The sequence below is a fragment of the Pan troglodytes genome, chromosome 5 (genome assembly GCF_028858775.2).
Source record: "Pan troglodytes isolate AG18354 chromosome 5, NHGRI_mPanTro3-v2.0_pri, whole genome shotgun sequence".
Lineage (NCBI taxonomy): Eukaryota > Metazoa > Chordata > Mammalia > Primates > Hominidae > Pan > Pan troglodytes.
In genome coordinates this window covers 135,237,207-135,264,743 of record NC_072403.2, presented here as the reverse complement: position 1 = coordinate 135,264,743, position 27,537 = coordinate 135,237,207, and the positions used below count along the sequence as shown (strand labels likewise).

The 27,537-nt window shown below is 34.9% G+C and overlaps 1 protein-coding gene across 32 annotated transcripts in view; it reads left to right on the top strand.

The window, feature by feature from the left end:
* TRDN (triadin) overlaps positions 1–27,537 on the top strand; it is a 414,373-nt gene that overhangs the window by 253,289 nt on the left and 133,547 nt on the right. For 20 of the 32 annotated variants that reach the window (XR_008548643.2, XM_054686250.1, XM_054686249.1 and 17 more), the window contains 6 exons: positions 2,442–2,471; positions 3,195–3,215; positions 6,690–6,722; positions 6,846–6,872; positions 8,958–8,984; positions 18,382–18,429. Coding sequence is in view for 27 of the 32 variants with exons in the window: in XM_054686250.1 (XP_054542225.1) it covers positions 2,442–2,471; positions 3,195–3,215; positions 6,690–6,722; positions 6,846–6,872; positions 8,958–8,984; positions 18,382–18,429 (186 nt within the window). In the remaining 5 variants the exon portion in view is untranslated. Of the gene's footprint in view, positions 1–2,441; positions 2,472–3,194; positions 3,216–6,689; positions 6,723–6,845; positions 6,873–8,957; positions 8,985–18,381; positions 18,430–27,537 lie in introns of those variants that run through there. The other 12 variants (XM_054686252.1, XM_054686258.1, XM_054686257.1 and 9 more) reach the window with 4 other exon arrangements.

The window sequence follows — 27,537 nt, the reverse complement described above, 5'->3', positions numbered from 1 at the left end:
AGTTACATTTATTATATTGAACTTTCTGTACATATTCCATTCTAGTATCTGGTCAGAGAATATAGGGATTGGAAATAATCTTGTTCTAATATGCCATGTTTTATCTTCTCTGTGTTCCCACATTTCCCCCAAACTTTAGGTTGAATTTATTCCTACATGATCATGTTCTCTTCATAATCCTCCTGTGCTTTTCCTGTTGGCTATATTCTGGACTCAAGAGATTGTTCAGTGAGGAACACAGAACTGCTTGGGCAGGCAGAAATCCTATTTCAGTATAGTGGAGTCAAACTAATTGACAACTTACAATGGACATTGAACTATCAAGTTCATACCTTAAGCTGTTGTGTTATAAGATTCTTATGTTTCAAGTAGAAGTGGCCACTGCATATTGTTAATATAAAACTGTATTATGTCATATTTTTTCTGTGTATTTGAATTGCTTGCTTATCCAATTAAAATAATTATTCAGGAAGAAAATGAATAGGAAAATGTTTGCAAAGCACATATGTTTCAGATAGGAAATGTAGCCTACTAATTTAAAATTGCTGATGACAAACTAAATAGCAAGAATATTTTTCAGATTGGTTTTCAGAGCTGGGGTTAATTAAGAAAAATCTATTCTAAAATTATTTTCATTGTAGTGTGCTGGACACAATAGTGTTTAACAAATGATGAATAAGCAAATGTTTTGTCTCAGGAATCGATTATTTTTTAAATCAAGGGTTTTTTTCCCCTTACAAATAAAACATATTCGTGTTACAGAAAAATTTGAAATTCAGAAAAAGCGGTAATAAAATCTTGCCTAATTATTTAATCTGTCCACAACTACCATTAGTATGTTGGCATATTTTCTTCTAATCTTTCTTCGTACACACTCACATGCACACATAAAGTCATTTTATATTATGCTTTTATTTTTATTTTGCATTATTTAATTTATCTTATTTAGTTAATATTTTCCACATTGTGGCATAATTAGCAAAACATCATTTGAATAATTGTGTATTTTTCTATTGTGTGAATATACCACAAATTCATCAACACTCTCTTATTGTTCAGAGGGTAGTGTTTAATATGCCTGTTACTGAGAGACACAAAGCAATATCATGAGAAAAGCGTTTCCCTAAATATTTATTTTTATGATAATATTGCTTTTTTTCTCTTTGGATTTCTAGAAATGGAATTACCACATCAAAAAGCATGTTAATTTTTATGATTTTCTGGATTCTTTTCTTAGTTTGTTTCCTAAAATATGTTTCTAGCTTATACATCTACGGAAGTGGGACATTACCTTCACCACAATGTTACTGGCACTGATTATTATTGTTACATAAAACAATTTTGTTGACCATCTAACTGCCTTTTGTGAAGAGACAATGAGTCCATTGTCATATCCAAACATTTTAGTTCCCTTTCTTCATCATGGAAGTGAAGTTGTGATACCACCACACCTCTGTAAGGCACAGAAATCCATTAACTTGCAAACTATTAGTGAATGTCTACTGTTCTAGGTTCCAAGCCAGATAATTGTAAGCCAGAAAACAATTTAGCTACCTTTTGCAGGTATCAATTCATAGTTCATTATTATGGTTCTAATTTCAGTAATAGAGAATTTAAAAATTCTTACAGAAACAGTAAAAGGACAAAGAAGATTAAAAAATAAAATATTCTAAGCAAAAATTCAAGCTCAGGTGCTTCAATCTTAAAACAAATGAGCTTAAAAACCTCTTGTTTTCATTTTCAAGTGGTAGGAGCAGAAAGTTTCATGGCCTAAATAATAGAAAATAATAAATTTATCAGATCTAGTCTGAATGCCCATCTACTGTAAATGAAATAAATGTCTTTTGACCACGAAATAGACATTACTACATAACAGTTATATAGTGATGTATTCATCAGTAACCCATGAGTCAATAGTAATCTATTTCTTTTCCATTACCATAAGAATGCCTGAATATCTATATTGGAAGTGTATTGATTATTCAAAGACAGTGCAACATAATTCACCTGGACTGACTTAGATTGAATAAATGAAAGTTTCAAGTTAACTTCATGAACTCCTAAACATCTTTATGGAAACAGAGCATATATTTACTCAGTTTGATGTTCTATTAACAGGTTATTAACTTACATAGGCAAAACAAAATTTCTTTATAAATTATATGTGGGTATATTTTCCTTTATATTTTTCAATGTTTTATATTCTTTATAAAATATTATTAATATAAGATATTTTATAAAGAGTTTCTCACTCCTGCTTCACTCTAATACTTATTCCCACAAAACAGAACAGTTTCTAAGTCTCATATTCTAGAAATATACAAATGATCAATTTGTTGAATAATCAATTTTATTTGATTGTTTATAGAAATTTGTTGTGAGCTAATCAGCTGTTGATTTATTGTATCTTTTTTATTAATAATTTATCTTTGTGTTTTCAGATTCCAAGAAAACAAAAAAACCTGCAGAAGGTACTGGACATATTTCTTTTTTTCTGCCTTATGTTTGATGAACCATGAAACAGCATACCTTCTTAAAGGATTGATGTAGAGGAAGGAATTATGTGTGGGATAGAGGAGAAGAAAAAATGATTGAGATTGAGAGAGAGAGAGAGAGAGAGAGAGAGAGAGCCAAATCTATTCTGGCAATACTGCTATGAGAAGTATTTCGCAGTAATAGAAATAAATACTGCATATCCTTTCACAGTAATTGTTTCCAAAGAAATGTTTACTTAACAGGAAATTGAAAAATTTTCATTATCAAACATTTATTTTACTAGAAAGCACACACTAAATTACTTTTTGATAGACTAGCATCAATTAGGAACTGATTTCTTCCTTTCAGTCTTGAATAATTCATTTGGCAAGTATACCTGTGCCTCCTAGACTTGTTCACATGTGTTTTTATGTGTTTAAGAGACTATTACATATCAGGTGTAAATAATTTAAAATGGTTAAACAGTATAATCCTGGGTTAATTTATTGTCAAATAATATTTGCCAATCAAATTATGGAAGCACCTACAGTAATTAACAATACCTCAGAGCCTCACTGTGAAATTTCACCTCATTGTGAAATTTAAGGAGAGAAAATTGGAAGGACGAGTGGGAAAAATTACAGTCTAATCAATATGTAGGGTAGTACGTTTTATCTTTAAAGTTTTAAGAGCAATGATTTTGTTTGTATTTCTTTCAGTAGAACAACCCAAGGGAAAAAGTAAGGAAATGCATGCAGTGTATTTGTGTACTTTTTTTTTTATTACTATTATTTGCCTGCTGCTGTATTTAGACCTGCAATTTTGAATCCGCCTTTCCTATGTATTATGCATGTGAACTCTGTTGTTTTTTGTCCAAGTGAAAAAATACAGTCTGGGGGTTAGAGTGGACTGAGAAGCATAGTAATCATTTTTAGAACTCTTTCTCAAGCTCATGCAATCATCTAACAATACTCTTGATGGGCTTGTAATCAAAAGTAAAACTGCATTCCATTAACCCAAACTGACTTATGTTTTTGTAAATTTAGTCCTAATCTGGTTAGTTGTCAGTCTTTTGAAAATTGACTAGAAGTTCTTTTACAGGCTAGTTTTACAACTTTTTTCCTATCTTTCTTTTTGTAATCTGTAGATATTTTGGCATGCCCATGTGATATATGACATTTTTCCCATAACATAATTTCCCCCCTACACTCACTATGAGCTCTGTCTAATAGCGTTGTTATTCAGCCTCATCCACTGTTGCTTTAACACTATTAAGACTGTGTGCTAACAATTCAGTCAAGCTCAATAACTTAAGGTATGTCTTTCACAAATATAGTTTCTCCTCTGAAGAAAATAAGAGATATTTAACAAAAGAAAGCAAAAAAAAAAAAAAACACCTAAACTTATTCAATACACTATTAAAAATTAGCACATTACCAGCAATATAGATTTTAAGATTCTAGTGATATCAAAAATGTTTTAAAATATATACCAATTAAAATATATTTATGTGTTTTGGCCCTACAAAAAGCAAGGATGCTGAGACATTCAACGTTGTAAAAATGTTCTAAAATGCCCTGTGGAGACACGCGTGAAATTATACTACAACTCAGCCAGGGGGAGCAATCCATCTACAGAGAGTTCTCTCAGTTCCAGATTTACGTGTGTGCAGAGCTACTGATGAGTACTGGCACAGAGATACAGAAAGCACTCTATAAACGCTGCACCAGCAGGAAAATGGAGAACAACTGGAGATTCGAAAAATAGTATTAAAGTACATATAGAGATAGCCTTAAGGCCCTTTATTACAGTTTATAAGATTTAAAAGTTCCTGCACACACTGCAGCTCCTTGGCAATCTTCAGGGCACTGATGCACTTAATAAATAAACATGCCTTTTCACGCATTCATTCACAACCCAACTGTTTCCCTCCTTGAGAAGGTCCGCAGATTGTGACTTGGGCAGCAATAAGGAGAAGAAATAGTTTTCTTCAAAACACCTATCAATTCTTTTCAAATTCACTCATTTGCTATGGTTTATCATCTAGACTTGCTTTTATTATTGTTAGTGTTGTATCTTTGAATTTCTTTGATTTGGATTTTTTATCTTGAGGGTTGCTTTACTCAATGGTACACCCCAATTTTATATTTTATTTTGCTTCTACTTTTCTAATAATCACAACTTAAAGGTTGTTCACTTTTCAGATATTTTTAATTATGGTTAAGGGAAACAGGATGAAAAGTACAAGAGACCATCCTATACATTTTGTAAATGTTTGTGAGCTATAATTTTTTTCAAAATAAAAAGTAAAAGAAAGAGACCTCAAAAATCAACCATAAACATGAGTTTGCAGTCCCTGTAGAGTTAAAGGGTAAATCAATGTATATTTACTAAGGTAATTCAATAATTACACCATGAGCTATCCTATATAATGAACAAATTAGCACAGCTATTTTTCATCTTTCTGATAAGATTGAGGGGACTTTATTTTAACTTTTAATCTTGTGTATAGCTGGTATTCGATTTTGATGCATGTCCAAATCTGCTTCCAGTACTTTTTTGACTGTTATCACTGTTTGTGACTGTCATCACAAATTTCTTGGAAATATTTTATAATTAGAGCTTCAGTTAAGCAATAAATTAAACAATGTATTTAATTGCTCTTCATTTGCCAGACAACATTTGATAATGTTCTCATTTTGTTTAATTTTAGCTAAATCGTCATAGCTTCTTCTTTTTGACCTGCAACACTTGGCCAAGCCATTTGTTTCATTTTTTTGTTTTACTGCTTAAAGGCTGTCTTAAAAGAGGATAAGTTGCCCATTATACCACACTTACTTAATTAGAAGCCTGACTAACAAAATTGTATACTTGGGAAATTGATGTGATGACCGTAGCATTCTATGACACTCTATATTTTTAAAATATAGTTTGTAGAGTTCTTTCCGTATGAACATATTCTAGTCTTCAAAATCTATTCATTAAATAAAACTTTAAGAATCTTTCCATTCTTCTTCTTTAAAATATCAGATAAAAATGTGGGTATGTTAAAGTATTTCTTGAAAATCTTCTTTTACATTAATTTGACAAGGTTGTCAAGGCAAAATAAATAAGAATAGAAATGTAGATGATAGCACTTCATGTAAAATTAGTGCTTGCAATTCTTATAAAATTAGTACTTATTATAATGTAAATGTCAGCTTAATCTTGAGAACAAAATAATGCTTTGTCTCATACAATATTGACAAAAGTAGATTCCTGAAAAGAAACGCTATATAAAGAGGACTCCAAAAGGAGCATTTGTCCTAAAAGCAAGGCAAATGTTTTACCCTGAAACTTCTTTTTCTATTTTAGTGTCTTAAATATGCCTCACAAAGCCTTTGTCTTAGCTTAACAGCTATTTCTTCCATGTAAGAAGATTCTTAGAAGAGGCAGTCCACATGAAATGTGCTAATCTTCATCTTTCTGAGAATTATTTTAAAATAACTGCAATAAGATGCCGTGCTGTGGCTCATGCCTGTAATCCTAGCACTTTGAGAGGCTGAGGTGGGTGGACCTCTTGAGCCCAGAAGTTTGAGACCAGCCTGGGCAACATGGTGAGACTTTGTCTCCACACACATACACACACACACACACACACACACACACACACACACACACACTACAAATCTGGCTACACATGGTGGTGTGTGCCTGTAATCCCAGCTACCTGGGAGGCCGAGGTTGGAGGATCAATTAAGCCCAGGAAGTGGAGGCTGCAGTGAACTAGAATTATAACACTGCACTGCAACTTGGGCAACAGAACAAGACCCTGTCTCAGAAAAACTAAGCAATTTCTTAAAAAGCTGTAATAATTATCTTTTGTACTTACTATTTTGACTCAAATTTATTTCATATTGATCTAATATAATAGCAAATTTAATTTTTTTCACCCTTTATGGATTCTATTTTATTTTTCTGGTTTATCTGTAAAAAATTCAAATTCCTCTAATATTCAGAATATTTTGATGCTGCCCCATAAGGAAACTCCCAAGATAAATGGAAAAAAGAATTATTTTAAGTATATAATCTTAGCCTTTTTATGTAAGCCATTGTTAGTTGCTGCAATCTGGCATCAGCACATGCATGTTTCTTTGTGTTAAAACAATTAAGTTGGGATTCATAAACTTTAGAATAATAACGATAATAATAATAACAATAATAATATGTTTCAGAACAGGAAAAGAAAGAAAAACATGTGGAACCAGGTAACTGTTTTTAAATTCCTCTATTCTCACAATTTCATAATATTATTTGATTTGCAATTGAATACTGAATTACAATTGAATGACATAGAAGGCTGATTTTTTTTTCTTTCCTTTTTGTTACAGCAAAGTCACCAAAGAAAGAACACTCAGGTGAGTAAGACCACTGTAGCTGGATTCCGAATACTCATGTCCAGTGTTTATTAATGCTGTAGCCTCAAACAGGTGGTAAGGCAGCACCAGTAAAGGGTGGGGAATGCTTCCATCTCACAGTGTTTTTTCCAAGTTCTTGACATGGACATAACATCAATGCAGTTTTAGAAAATGAAAGCCAAATGTTACACCCTTGCTCCTCAATGTGTGTTCTGTGAACTAGCAGCAATAGAATCACCCAAAATGTTATTAGAAATGAAGGATTTTTGGCCCCACTCAAGACTTACTGAATCAGAGTCTGCAACTTCACAAGACCCTCAGTGAATTCATCTGTGCAGTATTTGCGAAGTACTCTTTCACAGTTTAGTGTAAAAGCAAAACAAAACAAGAACAAAACGCTTTTTGTAAATGCATTATACATTGCTTTGTTTTTAAAATATGGAATAATCACTTCCAGCAAATATTATCTCCTTATTCATAATCTTACTTAATAACATTTCCTGAGTGCTCAGGGGAGTTGCAGTGAGAGCAAAAGTAGATTTTGCCCAAAATATATTTACATTCTGATGATAAAAAAAACTGATTGAGAGTCAAACAACTAGACAAGACAAATAAACCTATCAACAAAAACTAAAAGTGCAGTTGCTGTGGATACCAAATTATTGTCTTGAAGTTTTCTAGCATTTAACCTGCCCAATTAATCATTTCAAATGAAAATTTCTGAAACCATTTATATTTCCCTCATTTAAAACTATCACCTCTTGATTTTGCCTGGCTAACTCCTACTGAAGGAGCTTCACTGAGTTATTTAGTATTGTGTGTGTGTGTGTGTGTATGGGTGATCATAACCTTATGTAATACCTATCAGTCATTCTTCCCATTTCATTTTATTTAAATGGAAATAGCATCTGCTCAATCTTATTTAAAAAACCATGCAAAGGAGCCCAAATGTAGTCTCACCCTACCACAAACCACGGAAAACTACAGGTTTGAATCCACATTTATTATTCATTTTTAAAGATTATAAAATATCCTGAGACAGCCCAAATCTGTTTTAAGTGTCTGTCCAATTACTTCCCATAGCATCATTTTCTTACTTTTATAATATTTCATATGCTGTTAAAATCATATTATCTTTTCCCTTTTCTACCTTATATAGTCAGAAATTAGAAGAAGCCGACTGTTTTTTCTCTTTATTCCCAGAGCACCTATTGTAATGCCAGGACACATTGGGCATTTGATGATGGCTTATTGATTGAAGGAAGAAACACCAAATAGAATAATTACATTTTTATAAATTTAAAAACGGAAGACTTTAAAATAATTTACAAGATGCAATAATTGCACATTTCAGCATTTCATATTTTCACAGTATTTGACCTTTGGGAAGAAATGTTTTGTCTACTTTACAGAGAACACCCTGTTGGTTCAGAGTTGCATTTCCTCAAGCATAACACATCTTCTTACTTACGTATGTTAGAAGAACCTAAGATAGTGCGTGCATTATAGAAAGACAGAGAAATACAGAATGACTATTGGTGTAGCCAGTTTTAAAAGTTTTAATAGTTAAATATTACTGTCTAATATTGAACCTGACAAAATACAATAAATTGCTTGAAATTATTATCTATTTTTTTCAGTGTGTGATTACAATGCAGCAACTTAGCAGTAACTAGCTGTAGTTCAAAAATTAAAACCATCAATTTGAATAATTTATGAAGTGAACTCATTCTTTTCACACTATTTTATAGACTTTGAGGAAAATGCATTTGCCTGTATATAAAAAAATGAGATCCTTGGATAATTAAAAATGGAGAGCAAGATGATTGGTTTGTGAATGAATATTCTGTGTTGGGAGAAGTATGAATAACAAACAATAGAATTCTATAATTCATGGAATATATTTGGATTATATCAGAAAAATGGCACAGTATTATATTTTCCTTTTCTCAGATCTTATTTTTCTTTAGCTTCCAATATTATACACACAATCTTTAAACAATTAAGATAACCTTAAAATTATTTTGGAAAGAGATAAGCAGATTTGTAATTACTGTTGACCTTATTATTTCTTGTCATTAACAGTTCCAAGTGAAAAACAAGTAAAAGCAAGTATGTTGAACAAAATTTTTAAAGAAGAGCATATTTGGGCAGCTTACTCATTTGAATTTTCTGCTATAGACTATGCTAATGCTAATTTTGAGAATGGCTTACCAGCTTTTTGGTATGATTATTTGTTGTGCTGAATATGCAATATTACTTATCCCTGTCTTTTCCGTGAATTCATTCTCATTAAAATTTATCTATAGAGCTTTCATTTGTTAATTTGGCCACATCATAACCCCTTTGTGAAGTGTTACATTTTTATTTCTCATTTTGCAGTATAATAAGTGAACTCTTCAGTACACATCAGACTGAATTATCCTAAAGATTAATCAGTTGATCAAACCAGTAGGCAACCTAATTTGTCTACTATGAATATCCTGTCTCTAATGAAAGGTAGCCCCTCAACATTTTCTTAACCATTGCTCTTGGAATGTGACAATTCCCTTTTAAGGTTTCTATTCTTGGATTATGAAGTATTAACTGATAACCATAACATACTGTGGCATTTGCAGCAATGGTAACTTTGACAATATGCTTAGGAAAAAATGCTGAGAAATTGTTGATATTTCTTAGTTTGATGAAGTAACTGACTGTTATTAATAAAAGTTATTTTAAGCATAATGGAAAATATTTTGCCTTAGGAAGAAATACATAAGCTTTGTATAAAGGATTTAAGTCAGTCCTCAGTTCTATGCATGACATCAATGTCCTTATATATTTTTTGAGAGGTTAGAGGTAAACAAGTACTGGTGATGCTACTAATACATAAAACAAATGCCTGTTATTTAGTGCTGAGGTTTTTTTTTGTTTTTGTTTTTGTTTTTTTGATGGAGTCTTTCTCTGTCACCAGGCTGGAGTGCAGCGGTGTGATCTTGGCTCACTGCACCTCCGCCTCCTGGGTTCAAGCGATTCTCCTGCCTAAGCCTCCCAAGTAGTTTTTGAGACATATTATGTCAGTAGATACATCAGATAAAAATTGAAAAATATATTGAGTAGCTTGATAGGAATGTCTTTTTTTTTAAAAAAGTTACAGTTTGAAGTATACACATAGACATTGAGAACTTTACAAGAGAGGTTTAACATGAATCTAAAATTCCATTTATATTTCCATGAAAAATTTTAGTTAAATGTAAAGCTGATTGGAACTCTATATTATGGAGTCTTTGCTATGCTGATACTTAGTCTGTAGAAATGCTTAATCAAGAAAATATATCAAACAAATCTGATAATTTTGTAGCACTGGGAGAGAGCTTTAGATTGAAGATTGCTCTGAAAATGAAAATCTTCTTCCTAGAAAAATGTGACATATAGATAAAAATATTCATTTGCAATAAAAAAATCTGTAAGTTCTGCTATCTATGAAACAGACTATCCAATCAGGTTTTGAAGAGATCAGCATATTTTGCAGGAAATTAGCAAATTAGCTTGCCAAATCATCTTAAACACAATATAAGTTTCATAAGAGTTAATATTCTACTCCCTATGTGGTTGAGAGATTTGCACTTGACATGGCCATTATCCTTCAACACAAAAATTAATTTGACATAATTCACAAACTGCTTAAATTATCTGATAACAAGGTGACCAGCCATTTTCCCAACTAAAAATGTATTTTGGCATTGAAGTCATACAGCAGGAGAATTTTTACTCAGCTGCTACATACAGCAGGCTACTTATAAAGTTAATGCCTAAAATGAAAATTACATATCATTATAGATACCATTGAAAAGCCTTTAAATTATCCATATAGTATGGTGCACATAGTTTTCTGTATATAACCTGCACATTTGGGATATGATTTTACAGTATGTTAAGTTGTGAGGTCAAATGAGAATGATAGAGATAGAAGATTTAACATAAACTATGTATTTATGTGATGCAATTCCATAATGTTGAATTTAAAGGGATAGATGAGATTGACAGGGTTAAAGTCAGTCCAAGAAAAAAGTAAAAGGGGATTTGTCATTAAGACTGGATTAAAGGCCATAACTGGAAAGTGGATTGAGTTTGTAGTATGGGATTGTTTACTCTAGGTCCTGAGGAAACACCCGAAATCACTGTAGGAAAAATACTGGAGGACATGGACAAGCTTGGGACGTACATCCCCTTCAGAATAGAGCATATATTAGTCCCTTTTCATGCTGCTGATAAAGACATATCCCACACTGGGCAATTTACCAAAGAAAGAGGTTTAATGAACTGACAGCCCCACATGGCCAGGGAGGCCTCACAATAATAGTGTAAGGCAAGGAGGAGCAAGTCACATCTTACATGGATGGTTGCAGGCAAAAAGAGAGCTTGTGTGAGAAAACTCCCATTTTTAAAACCATCAGCTCTTGTGAGACTTATTCACTATCACGAGAACAGCATAGGGAAGACTTGCCCCCATGATTCAATTACCTCCCACTGGGTCCCTTCCACAATGTGTGGGAATTGAAGATGAGATTCAGGTGGGGACACAGCCAAACCATATCATAGAGTCTCATAGTAACATGAGCTTCAAGAAAATGAAAACCTTTCAGATTACTGGTGCGATGCTAAAGAAGAGCCCTCCATGCTTCCACATCGAAAGTTATGTGTCAAGGTGTGGTGTGGATGAAGAAAGTGTACCTTGGGCTAGGCAGGGATGCTGAAACTAGACTGACAATTTCTGCAAGTCAGCAAAGACTCCTTTATTCATCATAGTGTGAGCAAAAATACCTCAACACACCCACCTCCCCTACCTACATTCCCCTGCATGTGCCTCTCCACACATTGGATAGCAACACAGAGGTTGACAATAAAATTAGTCATTTCCAAGCATGAAGAGGACACAAGTAGATGTGTAGACTGTAGAGTGCTTCATGGCTTTAACACTGTATATATGGTGAATCTTCAAGAAGAAATATAGTAGACATTGTTTACCAAATATATGTGACCACATCACCCCTTTCTCTTTCAATGATCACATCAAGGATCACTATTTTTCAGAACCTTGGGTAGCACTGTCCCAGGTCACTTTATTCCACCTCAAGGACCTAAGGGCTGGGATCATGTATTCCATATGCATGGTCAGCCAGCCAGTAGTCAGTTTGAATTTTGAGGAAAATAGCTACCAAAGCCCAGGATAAAGCCAAAATATAGTCATTTTAGCTCTGGATCTAATAATCAGGCATTTTTAACCCCTTGATTTTAGCATTGCACAGATTGGGTGTTATGTTCAGCCACCGAGCCTGACTATATTTATCTCCTTAACCACACTTCAGTGTCTAAATGTGAGTCAGATATCTATCATCTAATCTACTAATATATGTCAAGATCATTTAGGAGACATCTGTATGCAGAATTTAAAAGTAAAGTCCCATTGAATTTATTCAGCTATGTATGTTAGAAGAATATTTGGAGACAACTGCTCTTAATAAAATTGCATGTTTTTTTTTTTTTGACTCAGTTTAAGTACTCTGGCATGGAAATGGCAAAAGTCTCTGGGAAGATCTATAGGCCTGAACCAGCATGCTTGATATAAAATGAGTTGTCTCTAGACCACACACTGCATGCCAAATATAATCTTGGTTGATCTATGTATGATCTTAGTCAGTTAGAACAGTCTTGGTGTACTATATTGTCCCAGAATAATTATTACTTGCACCTCTTTTCACTTGCTCGATTTTGTATAATATATTATATAATTACTAATAGTATCACAGCTGCTGCTGCCAGAATATATTCAAAACAGCACTCATACAGCACTAGAGTGATGATTTTATGAGGTTTAAGTACCAGGAAAGGTAAGATGTGAGAGACCTGGGACTGCCTTAGGTGGTAGGGTAAGGCATGCTTCTTGTTTAAAACTATGTGTAAAGATGAGGTTGGTGTCCTGAGTGCCAGCCCCAAACTGAAAATGCCATGGTTCAGAGTCCAAGAATGTTCATCAAGGTTGACACAAAGAGCTAGACTGATGAATACTGACAGAAGTAAAATCTAGGTTCAATTAAGACATGAAGAGGTAGGGGAGAAAGGGACAGGATTTCAAATGGGAAACCAGAAATAAATTTTAGTATTTAAAAGTGACATAATGAACACAGCAACATGGCACTATAAAGCATGGCTATTGAGATCAGGACTATGTGTCCTAAGTGTTAGTAATAAAGCAGTCCCCAGATATTGTATTATAAAGGGTAGAATGGTATTGGTGTAGATATAAACAAATTTCCCAATAGGACGGAAAAAAAGAGACTTAAAATACATCACACTTGAGCAAAGATCTGACATAAGAAAAAGCAGCCATTTCAGAAAGTCAGAGTGTGGATAGATTATTTTTAAATGTTGCTGATATAGCTGGTATTCAATACAAAAATATAATTTATTCTTATTTCATACAGTTCTAAAATATCAGTTCCAAATGGTTCAAGAACTTAAATACTAAAGGCAAAACATGGCATAGTTTCTTTTAACCTAGGAAAATATACAGTTTCTTGAAATATGGGAGGATTTGAAAAACTAGATGTTCAAAATTCTAGTCATACATTTAATAGCTGACATTTTATTGTATTAAAATTATGATCTTCAATTTATCAATAAATGCAATAAAGAAAGATAATGGACAAGCCACAAACTTGTAAAAATACTTGTAATATATTTAAATAGCAAGAGATTAATAGCAAAAAATAGATGAACAACTCCAAAAATTAAAAAAAAAGACAAAGACCTTGATAGACAATGGGCAGAAAAAAAAATGGGCACTAGATATAAGACTGCATTAAAAAAAGAAAAAATGCAAATGTTCTATAAACGTATCAAAAGATGTTCAACCTCTAAGTAATAACGGAATTGTACTTAAAAGTACAAGATAGTATTTTACATGAGACTAAATTTTCAAAATTAGGGAATAGGCTTATTCTGGTGATGGTAGTGATACGGAGCAAAAGAAACTCTCACATATGCTGCTGATGTGAATGCAGAATTTAGGGAGAAAAATGTGTCATTTATCTAGGGTACATGCCTAGCAATTTCACTTCTATGAAAATTATTGCACATGTGCAAAAGGAGACACATGTGCAGGAATGTTCATAGCAGAATTATTTAGAAAACACAAAACTGGTTGTGACCTAGTGTCCACTGGCAGGAGAATAAATCCATAGTTTGTAGACCAAACATTGGAATGCTAGACAGCAGTTAAAGTTAATCAACTACAGCTACTCATATCAACATAGTTATACACAAATTAAATAATACAGTTTAATTTATATAACACTAAATATTATAATGTAATTTAATTTATATAAAATTATCTTACCTTTATTTAGAGACAAATACATGTAATAAAAACCCATATAGAAAAATAAGGAAATAATTATTACAAAATATAGAACAACTGTAACTTTGAGATAGAGAAGCATGCAGTGCTAGTAGGAAAAGTAAGAAGTTTCAAAGGCCTTGGCGATATTCTATTTCTTAGGTGTGCAGGAGGTTACAAAGGTGAACATCCTTTATTGCTATTCATTAGAATGTGCACAAATGTTATATGCCTTCTGTTTATATGATATCTTTCACAATAAAACAGGTTTAAAAAACAGAGAGTGAGAGGATAGAAGTGGTGACATTGAGTGTAGCAGCTCTATGCAGAGAGAAGAGGTAGCTGAAAATGTCATATAGAATTGAAGGATGTGGTTGTCTGTGTCTCTAAAGAGTGACATGAGACATTGTGAAAGCATCAGTGAAGGAGAAAACTGATGAGGGAGCAGATCGAAGCAATACTGGCAAGAACAAAGGCCTTAACTTGGCAAAAGGAGATGGGATCCAGAAAAAAATATGGAAGGATTGGTACTAAAAAGGGGCAGGAACTGATCACCTTTTGGAACTGGAAAGAAAAATGGATGAGTATGTGCTGGTGTGGTAGTGGAACAGTGATGTAATTTAGTCTGCCCCTATGTTCTCTATGAATTTCTCAACAGCAGCTTACTTTTATGTTGTAGGATGTTTAAGGAGGGAAGAGAATATTTTCAACTTTTGTTAAGAGTATGAGAAAGCAACTTTATTGGGTCTGTGGTAATATTACTGGCCAGTGCTAAGTGATCTCATAAATGTGATCCACATTTGAAGTGAGGTCTGCTGCAGGGTGGGGGTCTTCCTTCAGCTTCGATGACTGCTCAGGTGGTAGGCATAAAGTACATTTGGTGTTTTGGCAGACATAGTGGGTTGATTTATGCCTCCCACAAAAAGATATGTTGAAGCTCTACCCTGGTACCTATGAATGTGACCGATTTTGAAATAGGGTCTTCATAGATATACTCAAGTTAAGATGAGGTCATGCTGGATTAGGGTGGGCCCTCAATCTGATGACTGGTATCCTTAAAAGAAGAGGAAATTTGGGACACACAGATGCATACAGAAGACTGCCACATGAACATAAAAGCAGAAATTGCAGCGACGTAGCTTCAAGCCAAGGAATGCCAAGGGTTCCTGGCAACTAGCAGACTCTAGGAGGAGGCAAGGAAGGATTCTTCCCAAGATCCTTTAGAGGGAGCTTTCTAGGGTCCTGCCAATGCCTGAATTTTGGACTTCCAGCCTCTAGAACTGTGGAAAAATGTATTTGTTTTGTATTTATCTACCCAATAGTTTTAAGGCAGTCCTAGGAAATTAATACAGCAGATGACTATAACAACAGAAAATACGTGAGCGATTTAACTATGGCTCATTTATGCATAAGCTTGGTAAGAAGTAAAGTGAGGATATGAGGAAAATCTTGAAAAATGAGAAAGTGGCAAGAACAAGGAATGGAAGTATTAATGGGATCAGATACCATATAATGGGAGTTCTTGTGTAAGTGAGCTCTAAAGAGAAAAAATGGTGCCAAAGAATATAATTTTTAAAATCAAAATTCTGGCAGTAAAGGAAAATTCTGAGGGTACAAATATAGTTGGAAATTGCCAGAGAAGTGGGGTTTCTAGTTTTCTGAATTGAGGAGGCCAAGGAGGTCAGAGATCATGTAATTGTATGAGTTGTGTATATCAGTGACTCCCAACCCTGGCAAAATGTTAGAGTATCCTGGAAATCTTAAAAATATACCAATACTCAGGGCTCACGCCAGACTCAATAACTTAGAATCTCAAAGCTCTGTTGCCCACTCCAGATATCTGAATATCATAGGCTTAGAAAAACTCCCCAGCTTATTCTAAGGTGCAGACAGGGTTAAGAATGATTCTTAATAATATTCATAGTAGTAGTAGAGCAGATGATAACTGTGTGCAAAAATAGTCAATGAATGTCAGGATAGGCCACAAGACTGGTTGATGACAACAATGAAGAGAAGTAGAGACTGGTGCAACCTAATAGCGTGTACTTCAAAAGAACTGGGGTTTGGAGGAAGCAAGGAGATAATCTATGAAGAGTAATGAGAAACAAAGAGGATATAAATATGCATTACTTCTATACACCTTGGTATGTGGAGGATGGAAAAACAAGCATTCTCCATTTTAGAAGACTACCATTAGGAGGGGATACAGTGGCCTTAGTGAGCTAGGATTTGATTAAAGGAAGAAAGTAAAATGAACATTCTGAGAAGAGGCTGAAGATACAGGAGTGAGTGCTGCTGATGGACAGAGGACACAGAGGAAGGAATTTGGAAGTATGTCAGCTTCTAGGAGAAATACAGAGCCATATGGACTCTGTTTTCTGCTAGAAGGCTGAAACTCATGGTAGTAACTGAGGTAAGTAGGGAGGGGGACTCACACTAGGAATAGTCTTGACTGATTCATAGGGGAAATTTGGTAATCAGTTTCCAAAGTGCGGTCCAAATCAGGAGCCTAAACATCCCCTGGGAACTGGTTAGAAATGCAGGTTCTCAGAATATGCCTCCGACATACTGAATCAGACCTTTTGCGCTCAGCATCTGTTTCAATAGCCCTCCAGCGTGAAACTGATGCATGCTTAAGTTTAAGAGCCATTGATCTAAAGTCTTTACCTGGAAGATATAAAACAGCCAGGAGTCTGTTCAGTCTTGAAGCTCAGGGTATTGAGATAGCTCTAAGAAGAGGTTATTTATGTCACTTCTTGCCTGGGTTTAAATTGTGACTCTTGGGGCATCTATCATTGTGGAATTAAAACCTGAAAGTGACATGAAGATCTCCTTCTGATGTCTGATGTCTTTCAAAAGCCGGGTTTTGTGGCACAGAGAGGATGAGGGGTGTAAAGGCTCGCCTTGTTTGATTTGGTTATTCTCAGAGTATCATTGCTGAGCATATATGGGTGAAGGGTGATACAAACAAATACCAATAAGAATAAAAATAAGAATATATATGACCAAGGGGAACAACCCCAACTAATCAAAAGTTTATAAAATGAGGAAATAAGACTTCGTGAAAATTCATGAGCTTATTATTATGATTATGATTATTATTTTATTTTCCTGTGGACTAGAGAAAACTTTGACTTTAACTAGCTTAGATTTGTGGTCCAATACTCTGTCCTAGCCCCAACAGTTCAGATTATGACTTCAGGGCAGCTCTCCTGTCTTCCACTCTAAGTATTTAGAGAAACCAAAAGGCCACTTTTTGTCATTTTATTCTCTTTGTCTCTCTTGAAGAAACATTCAAATGAAATTTTCTATAATATTACAGCTAATCTTTTACAGTGTAAAACTAATTCATTGAGGTCAAATATTGTTTGCTTGCAATCAGTATTAAACAACTTTTAGCAGACTCAACCATGATTAAAAGCTAAACAAAGAAGCCCTTTTAAATGCTCTTCTCTATAATTCATATGTAACTTAAAATTTGTAGACTATGGCCGGGCGTGGTGGCTCATGCCTGTAATCCCAGCACTTTGGGAGGCTGAGGCGGGCGCATCACCTGAGGTCAGGAGTTCGAGACCAGCCTGGCCAACATGGTGAAACCCCGTCTCTACTAAAAATACAAAAATTAGCCGGGCATGGTGGCGGGCGGTTGTAGTCCCAGCTACTCGGGAGGCTGGGGCAGGGGAATTGCTTGAACCTGGGAGGGAGAGGTTGCAGTGAGTTGAGATTGCGCCACTGCATTCCAGCCTGGGCAACAAGAGCCAATCTCCGTTTAAAAAAAAAAAAAAACTGTAGACTAATAAATTAGTATCCCATTGTATTGAATGTGGCCTTAATTTTAAGAATTATTGATCTAAAGTCTATGGAATAGGCCACGTTCTTTCATGGTCACTACCTACATTTTTAAGATAATAGAGTTGCACCTTGGAAGACAATTTCTTTATTGCTATTTAAGGAAATTTATTAATTGAAAAAATCATATAAGCACTTTGTATTTTGGCTTTCTCTACAGCTTGCTTTGCTCTCGTGTGCAACATACATTTTATCTTTAATTTTATTCTCAGTAGTATAAGATGTGAATTTGGCATCACTAATATCCACTTCTCATTCCTTTAATATCTGAACTTGCAGAAACTGAACGAGCCAAAGAGGAGATTGGTGCAGTTTCAAGTAAAAAAGGTAAATGCAGCTTAAAGATAAAGATGTCATAACTATAACTTATTTCTGCTAAGGTTTCTAACAATGTATTGTTTTGTGCTTAGAGAAGAGCTCTATTTATTGATTTTACTAGTTCGTTGATATAGAAACAAACCTATTTTGCACAAGATTTTATCATTACTGTTCTAAAGCCTATAGTTTTATTCCTTTAGGACCATAAATTAAAGCTAGTTATGCTAGTCAAATTGCAAGTTAATTTTTAAAAATTATAGAAATGTAACTGTTTAAACTCCATAGGCTCCCCATCATCTGGAGAGCATTCTAGTGCAACATACTGCCTTAAGAGGTTAGGAATCGAACAAATGAAACTTTAACTAAAAGTACTCACATGAACAAGATTCACTTTGTTCAAGACTACTATAAAATTATGAAATGTATTAGATGAGATGCTGACTTGGAGACATTTTGCTTTAAGAAATATATTGGGAAGTCTGAAATGAAGTCAATAATGTAGCCAATGTCTTTGGAAGTATATCAAGAGACAATTTAATAAGCCTATCCTCAACATACACTTATGCATACACACACACAAACCTGCACACATACCCTTACACACATACTCCACTAAAACCACTTCTCCTAAAAGACTAATTTATTGCACATGCTTTATAAAGAAAACATATAACAGGATTGTAGGGAGATATAAAATATATATGACACATATTCACATACTCAATCCCAAACAATGTATACATATGAATATAAATGCATACAGGAATGAAACTAAATATCTAATATAAATTTGTTTATTGATAGATACAATATAAATTAATGTGAGCTACTCTATAAATTAATTTATTGATTATTTTATATATACATATATCTCTAAAGGAAAGCAACAAAAATTAGATAGTGAATTCTTTAAGAAAAATATGAACTGTATTTGCAGGCAATAATTAGAAGCAATTAAGTTATTGAAATTAATAGATGCTCTCTTTCAAATACAGCTCTATTCTGAATTTACAGCACATAGGGCTAAAATCTGTTTCCTAGTCATTTCTTTTTCTTATAATCTAATATTTGTGATGTCAATTTTTAGCTAGGTGATCATGATACATCTCTCATTGACATCATTTGTACTATAAATGGCAGAGTAATTCATTTATCAGAAGTTATTGTTAATGTGGTGTCATATTCTGGAATTGACATTGCTCATTAGTATTAAGTGAAATGTGAGTTAAACTTGTTTGCTTCAAAATGAGTAATTGTAGTAACAAGAAAAAACTGAGTCTTAATATAGTGTCAGAGAAAATCACTAACCTAGACATAGATACAGAGTTCATGGGCCCAGTAAGTGGACTTAAGGCCAAGGCACTGATTTATGTTGAAAGGACAAAAGTGTGGCCAACTTATGTTCAAAAATTAGACAAAGCTAAAAGCAACAAGATGTCCAAACAGCAGAAGATAGGTTTCTTTTGGAGTGAGATTTTATTTTTATTATTTTTTAATTTTTTGAGACAGTCTTGCTCTGTCACCAGGCTGGAGTGCAGTGGCACGATCTCGGCTCACTGCAACCTCCGCCTCCCAGGTTCAAGCAATTCTCAAGCAATTCTCTTGCCTCAGCCTCCTGAGTAGCTGGGACTACAGGCACGCACCATCACGCCCAGCTAATTTTTGTATTTTTAGTACAGACAGGGTTTCACTATGTTGGCCAGGGTGGTCTTGATCTCTTGACATTGTGATATGCCCGCCTCAGCCTCTCAAAGTGTTGGAATTACAGGCGTGAGCCACCACGCCTGACTGGAATTAGATTTTATATACAGAGCCTTAGTGAATCCATGTTTGTGGAAGACAGTCTTGAGACACAGTTAAGAAGCAAAGGTTGAACTCCTGGTAGCTGATCCATAGACTCTGCGCTCTGCATCAGTGGGAGCCTGGATATTGTTAGAAGAAAACCCTTGGCCAAATTATATTTAACACAGTTTAACTGAGCAAAAAATGATTCATGAATTGGGCAGCTTCCTGAGCCAGAGTAGGCTCAGAGAAACTTCAGCAAAGCCCCGTAGTGGAAGGATTTATGGACAGAACAAGGAACATGACATACAGAAAAAGAAAGTGAGATACAGAAACAGCTAGATTGGTTACAGCTTGACCTTTGCCTCTTTTGGACACAGTTTGAACAGCTGGTTCCCTTTGGTTGGCCAAAACTTGGTAATTAGCACAAGAGTAGATTACAGCCTGTTTCTACCTCCATTTGGGTTCACTATGTACAGAGACACCTCTACGCCAAACTCAAAATATGTAAGGAGGCAACTTCAGGCTAGGCTTGATTGAACAGTATTTAGGGTAGAAATATAAGCTCACATAATATGGGGTTGAATCAGGACAAATTGGAGTTAGCAGATAGACAGAATTGAAATTGAACCATCAATTAGTGAACTCACCAGAGTCCTCAACTAAGAATGGTCACTGAGTTTATAGAGTATGGCCAAACATTTTGGTTGGGGTTAAGTAGACTTGCTTGTCAGGCTTAGAGGGAAGTGAAAGGAAATAAATTATCTATCTATTCGCTTACATTATTGACATCAACTACTTTGCTTCTAGTTGGTCATAGATCTCATACCCCAATTCTCAATTTAAATATAATTCTACATATTGAGTTTATTTGCAACTACAGCACGAACAGAAATAAGTGTCCTTTTCAAAGCAACCATAGCTGTTTTGAAACTCATGAAGGGTTTTACCAATTTGACAAATTACAAACAAAAATCAAAGGATACTTTTCTCATTTGTCAAGTAACTTGTTCATCTCCTACCTCTCACTGACAATCAGCCGTGCATGAAAAAATATATTGTTCTCATCATGTATTTACTACCCAATCCCCAAATTCCACAATACTTAGCATACTTTACAACTGGTCCACCTCTAGCCTTTCACATGTGAGTAGAATAAGCAAGTATTTTTTTTTGTTTTTAAGATATTACAAAACTGTTCTAAATTGAGGCTTAAACTAGGAACTGTGTGCAATGTTAAGTGGAAATTACTAATTTTGTAATTGTTTTAAAGTTTTTGAAGATGAATAATAATTTAATATTTTAAGGTGTTCACTGTAATGTGTCAATTTATCTGCAGCATAAATTGTCTTATCTTAAGCCTACTTTTAAGTCATATTTTATCTGGAGATACATAGTATTTAATTATTAATATGATAGCAGCTTGCTAATTTATATCTGATTTTCACCTTGCAGTTTTCTAATCATTTTCATATTTACTCACCATATATTTGTGGATTATACATTATATGAAAAATCGAGAAAAATTTTAAATGTAATATTGTTCTTGAGCAATTTAAAATACTAAAAGTAGATGAACCTTTATTAAGTCACTAAGCTGGCCTGAAGTTTTACTGTCAATGAAAGTTTTTTGTATTACCGTATTTCAAGGTTGAAAGCCATCAGGGTAGAGATATAAATACAGGTAAAGTTCTATGGAAGTTTGAAAATTAATCTTACCTGGGGAAAAGACAATGTTTACGGCAGAAGATGACTTTAGAGTTAAGCCTTAAATAAGAGATGGGGTTTTGCTATGTAAATGAGTTAGAAAAAAATATCCTGGGCATAGATTTCAGAGCAAGGCAAAGTGATACAAATTTGTAGTATGTATATGAGGAACAGTAATTATCTCAAGACCATTGTAGGAATTAATATAACCTGGGCTAATAATGCCATAAAAGGCCTTATTTTAAAATTGGACTTTATTCCATGGGCAATTAGGGAGGTGATGAAAAATTGTAAGTATATAAATAACACTCAAACATATGCTTTAGGAAGAGTAACTCATAAAGGAAAATTTTGAAATAGGCAGATTAGAAAGATTCTCAACAAAGCAGTGAAAAGTGTTAGGACCTGGACTAGGGCATTAGTTATGAGACTGGAAGAGAGAGAGATTATGTTAGCACTAATAAAGAAGTAGATTCAGTGGAATTTCACAACTGATGATAAGCTTTGGGAGGGAAGAAAAGAAAAATAATTTAATGACAATAGCGTTCTTCAGACTGGCTGCTAGAAGAATATTGTTAATATTCTTAATAACAATGAAAAAGAAAAGCGAAAGACTTTGGAGAGATAAGGCAAGATTAATTTTACATAAATTTAAGTCAAAGTGCTAGTAGCACATGAAGGTAGCATCACACAGGTGGTTCTAGAAGTAAAACTAGAGCTCCAGACAATGATAGGCTGGAGATGTATACATTGCTGCCCTTTGCATGGAGGTAATTGAGCTTGTCTGGTCATGATGAGATAAGGTAACATTTACATTTGCATTTGTTTGGGGAAAGAACAAGGAAAATCAAAGATAAAAGCAGACTAAAATAACTTCAGTAACTGCAGAAAAAAAAACTTTCAATAGGAAGGTAATGGTCATGGGATTTGTCAGGTACATAATATATTAATAATTTTCAATACAGAATTTTCAGGGGAGTGACATCCAAAAACCCTAAAGGGTGACAAATTGAATGAGGAAAGAGGGAGTGAAGTATATGAGAAATGATGATGAAAATAGTTGGCTAGGAATAAAAAATAGGATAGTAGCTGGTGTTTTTATTTAACCCATATCCATCTCTCTCTCTCTCTTTTTTTTTTAATTATACTTTAAGTTCTGGGGTACATGTGCAAAACGTGAAGTTTTGTTACATGGGTATACACGTGCCATGGTGGTTTGCTGAACCCATCAACCCGTCATCTACATTAGGTATTTCTCCTAATGCTATCCCTCCCTTTGCCCCCCACCCACAGACAGGCCCCGGTGTGTGATGTTCCCCTCCCTGTTCTCATTGTTCAACTCCCACTTATGTGTGAGAACATGCAATGTTGGTTTTCTGTTCTTGTGTTAGTTTGCTGAGAATGATGGTTTCCACTTTCATCCATGTCCCTGCAAAGGACATGAACTCATCGTTTTTTTATGGCTGCATAGTATTCTATGGTGTTCAACCATTGTGGAAGACAGTGTGGCAATTCCTCAAGGATCTAGAACCAGAAATACTGTTTGACCCGGCAATCCTATTACTGGGTATATATACCTAAAGGATTATAAATCATTCTACTATAAAGACACATGCACACGTATGTTTATTGCGGCACTATTCACAATAGCAAAGACTTGGAACCAACCCAAATGCCCATCAATGATAGACTGGATAAAGAAAATGTGGTACATATCCATCTCTCTTTTAATCTCAGAGGTAGTGTTTCTCCTCTTCAGGACCAGTTTCTCCAGTTTTTCCTTCCAAATCAGTCATCCATCCCATTTTGTGGCATCCTTCTCTTTCTTGTTACTGGCATTGTTCCTCATCTTGGAAATGTTTTTTCTCTGATTCAAAATTACTTCTTTTCCTTGATTTACACCTCTCTCTCTCTCCCTGTCTCTCTCTCTCTGTCTCTGTCTCTCTCTCTCTCTTTCTCTCTGTCTCTCTACCACTTTATCTCCTTCCCATGTCAGCCAGCTTTCTGAATGCTGGAGTCCTAGCGCTGCCTCTGGCCTTCCACAAAGACTAAGCTCCTGTCCCTACCATGCCACTGAAGCTCCAGCCAATGTTGATGACATCATCATTGCTAAGCCAACAGAATGCTTCCATCCTTATGTTACTAGATTTCTCAGTTGCATTTATCACTTTGTCTCTTCTCCAAACTTCTCTGTTGTTAGGCTACCATGACAATATAGTCCCCTGGTTCTCTCCATATGGCTGGCCTTTATTTCTGGCTTCTTTGTGTTTTTTTTATCTGTTGCCTCGTGATTGTTGGTGTTCCTCATAATTCATTATTAATCCTCTGAACTTCTCATTCTGTACCATTTCCTTTTGAGATATATCTGCTCTCAAAGTTGAAACTCTGCCCTATATCATGAAGTTTTTTCAATCCTGTGTCCCCATCTCAGAATTTTTTAATGAATTTCAGGCTTGTATATTCAGCTGCCCAATAAATATCTTCAAATTCACCTTCACAATAGCTAACGCATGCTGGGCTTAATACCTAGGTGATAGGTTGATAGGTACAGCAAACCACCATGGCACACGTTTACCTATGTAACAAACCTGCGCTTCCTGCACTTGTACCCCAGAACTTAAAATAAAAAAAAATTTTTTTTTTAAATTCCCCTTCACGGCCAGACGCAGTGGCTCATGCCTGTAATCCCAGCACTTTGGGAGGCTGAGATGGGTGGATCATGAGGTCAGGAGATCGAGACCATCCTGGCTAACACGGTGAAACCCCGTCTCTACTAAAAATACGAAAAATTAGCCAGGCGTGGTGGCAGGTGCCTGTAATCCCAGCTACTCGGGAGGCTGAGACAGGAGAATGGCGTGAACCCAGGAGGCGGAGCTTGCAGTGAGCCGAGATCCGGCCACTGCACTCCAGCCTGGGCGACAGAGCGAGGCTCTGTCTCAAACAAACAAACAAAAAAATCCCCTTCGCATTCAACCTTTCTTAACCTAAACTCCTCATTTTCTCTTTCCAACTTACTGTTTCTTGAGCATATTTTCTCTTATTTGTAGCCATTACTACCATACTAATTCAAGCCTTCATTGTCTTCTACCAGAACCACTGAAATAACCTCATGCTGCCCTCATGTTTTTATTTTTATTCCGCTAATATTCATCTAGTAGAACATCCCAATAGCCACAATAATTTAGTAAAACCACAAAACTGAATAAGCCACTTAAAATTTAATACTCTGTTCCCCTGTTTTCCATAAGATAAAATCCAAGCTTGTTAAAATGGCATATAGAGTGCCCCAAGAACTGGCTCCTATATCCTTTTCCAACTTCATCTTTAGACATGCCTTGTTTTCTATGCTACAACAATCCTATAATGCTATGTTCATAATTCCGACTATGTTAGAAGACTCTAGGAAGATTGGAGCAGAAAGTGATAGCCTTGTGAACAGATTAAGTAGTTAACATCACCTGAGAATTGACGAGAAACCTCTGTTTCCACTTTCCACCATAATATGTATCCGGAGACTAAATTGATGCAATATTTTTTCTTTCATAATTAGTGATTTATTCCAATGTTTCAGTCAATGACCTCTCGGGGCAGTACCTGTAAAATCTGAATAGATCATGGACAGTTCTTATATTTTTGGAAATAATAGCATTCTATCTTTGGAAATAATAGTTTATCATGCTATGGCTGTAGGTCTACCCCTCCGAAGTAATATGTGTCATATGAAGGACACTTCAAACGGCACAATATTTTCTTACCACTCCTCACTTCCTCACCACTGTTCTAGCATACTTCTCCTCCAGGTAAGTCTCACTTCTTCATTTAAAAGTACCTACTAGGCTGGGCGCGGTGGCTCACGCCTGTAATCCCAGTGCTTTGGGAGGCCGAGGCAAGTGGATCACCTGAGGTCAGGAGTTTGAGACCAGCCTGACCAACATGGTGAAACCCTGTCTCTACTAAAACAAACAAAACAAAACAAAACAAATACAAAAAATTAGCCAGGCATGGTGGCGGGCGCCTATAATCCCAGCTACTCAGGAGGCTGAGGCAGGAGAATCGCTTGAACCGAGAAGGCAGAGGTTGCAGTGAGCCAAGATTGCACCATTACACTCCAGCCTGGGTGAGAAATGCAAAACTCCATAAAAAAAAAAAGTACCTGCTAATACTGCTAATAAAGGGCATACATCCGAGCCCCCATGGGTGATACGGAGAAAAAAGGGAGGGATGTCAATTGTATTGGAGAATTGGGTGCTGAAGGAAAATTGTAGGGAAGAATAGTGAAATAAAAGCCTAAAACTACATAAAACCAACGTCTCAGCTCCCAGTTTAGCTAAAGAATAGCCCTAATCTGGGCATTACATACCAAGTGTGTTAGCTGCTTTGTCTCCTTTACATTAGTTTTGATTTCTGAAGTAGTGAAATAAGAATCTATTTTTTTTTCTAAAATACGCTTCTACAAAGGTAGAAAAAAGAGAGTTTCTTCACTCAGCACTAAAGGATATTCCAGATATCTTGTGGTATAGAAAGAGAAATTGATGACGGTCTTCTTTTGACTCCAAACAGTTAAAAAATTCGCTTACTTTGATGAGCTGTTTATTTCTAATGTTTGCTCTTCATAGAATTAGAATTGATGAATTTTACATTAGAACCAGAAATGAAAGGATCAACATTTTATGTGAAATGTCATCTTTTCTGTATAGATAATCAGCATTTCCAGTGACCTTTTCTGAGCAACAAAAAACATAGCACTTTAAGGGATTAGCCTTCTCTATTTAATATGTGTGCCAGAAATTATGAACCCATCGTTGAAAAGAAAAGTTGGTCTTTATATGTAAGTCACACTTCAGTTGTTGTCTGAGACATTTACCCTTCAGGGGATTCAATTAAAATAACTAAAAAATATGTATTTCCTAAACATACTTATAATGATTATTCTGAATAAAAGAATTATGAATAAGAATACCTACCTATGTGACCCTATTTTAGTTACAAATTGTCAGTGTTTCATTTCCATGTTGATTTGAGACAGAACATTCATAGAATAGACTCAGGCACTACACATCTTACTAGCCTCTTATAGCGTACATTGTAAAGTGTAGCTCTAATTTGGCTTTCAAAGGTTCTGCATTTGGTCCTATTCTCTATTTTTAGACTATCCCTTATCTCCTCTCTGGAAATCCTCTGCTCAAACTACACTTCCTCTAGGAACATCTAAGTCTTTCCCACTCCTTTGTCTTTCCTCATATATCATTGGCTATACCTAAAATCTCATTTTCCAGGAAAACCACTAATATTGAAATTGATCTCTTTTCTCTTTCAACTGAAAATATTTATTATCAAGACATATCTTTTGTCAAGTGATACATTTAATTACAAAACAAATCTATATTAATTAATTATTATGTTAGAAACAATTCTAGGTGCTATGGTAAATGTAAGTAATACATTTCTAAGTATTCTGTAAGTCAAAGAAAAAAGTGGGATTTTGGAGATCTAACGAACAAATGTGTGATAAAATTTATATGCTTTTAGAAACATTCATCAGAAAAGAAGGCGGAATAGAAGATAGCTAAGAAGTCAATATTTTTTAATTCATAAAATTAAACCCAAGGAAAGTAGAAGGAAGAGAAA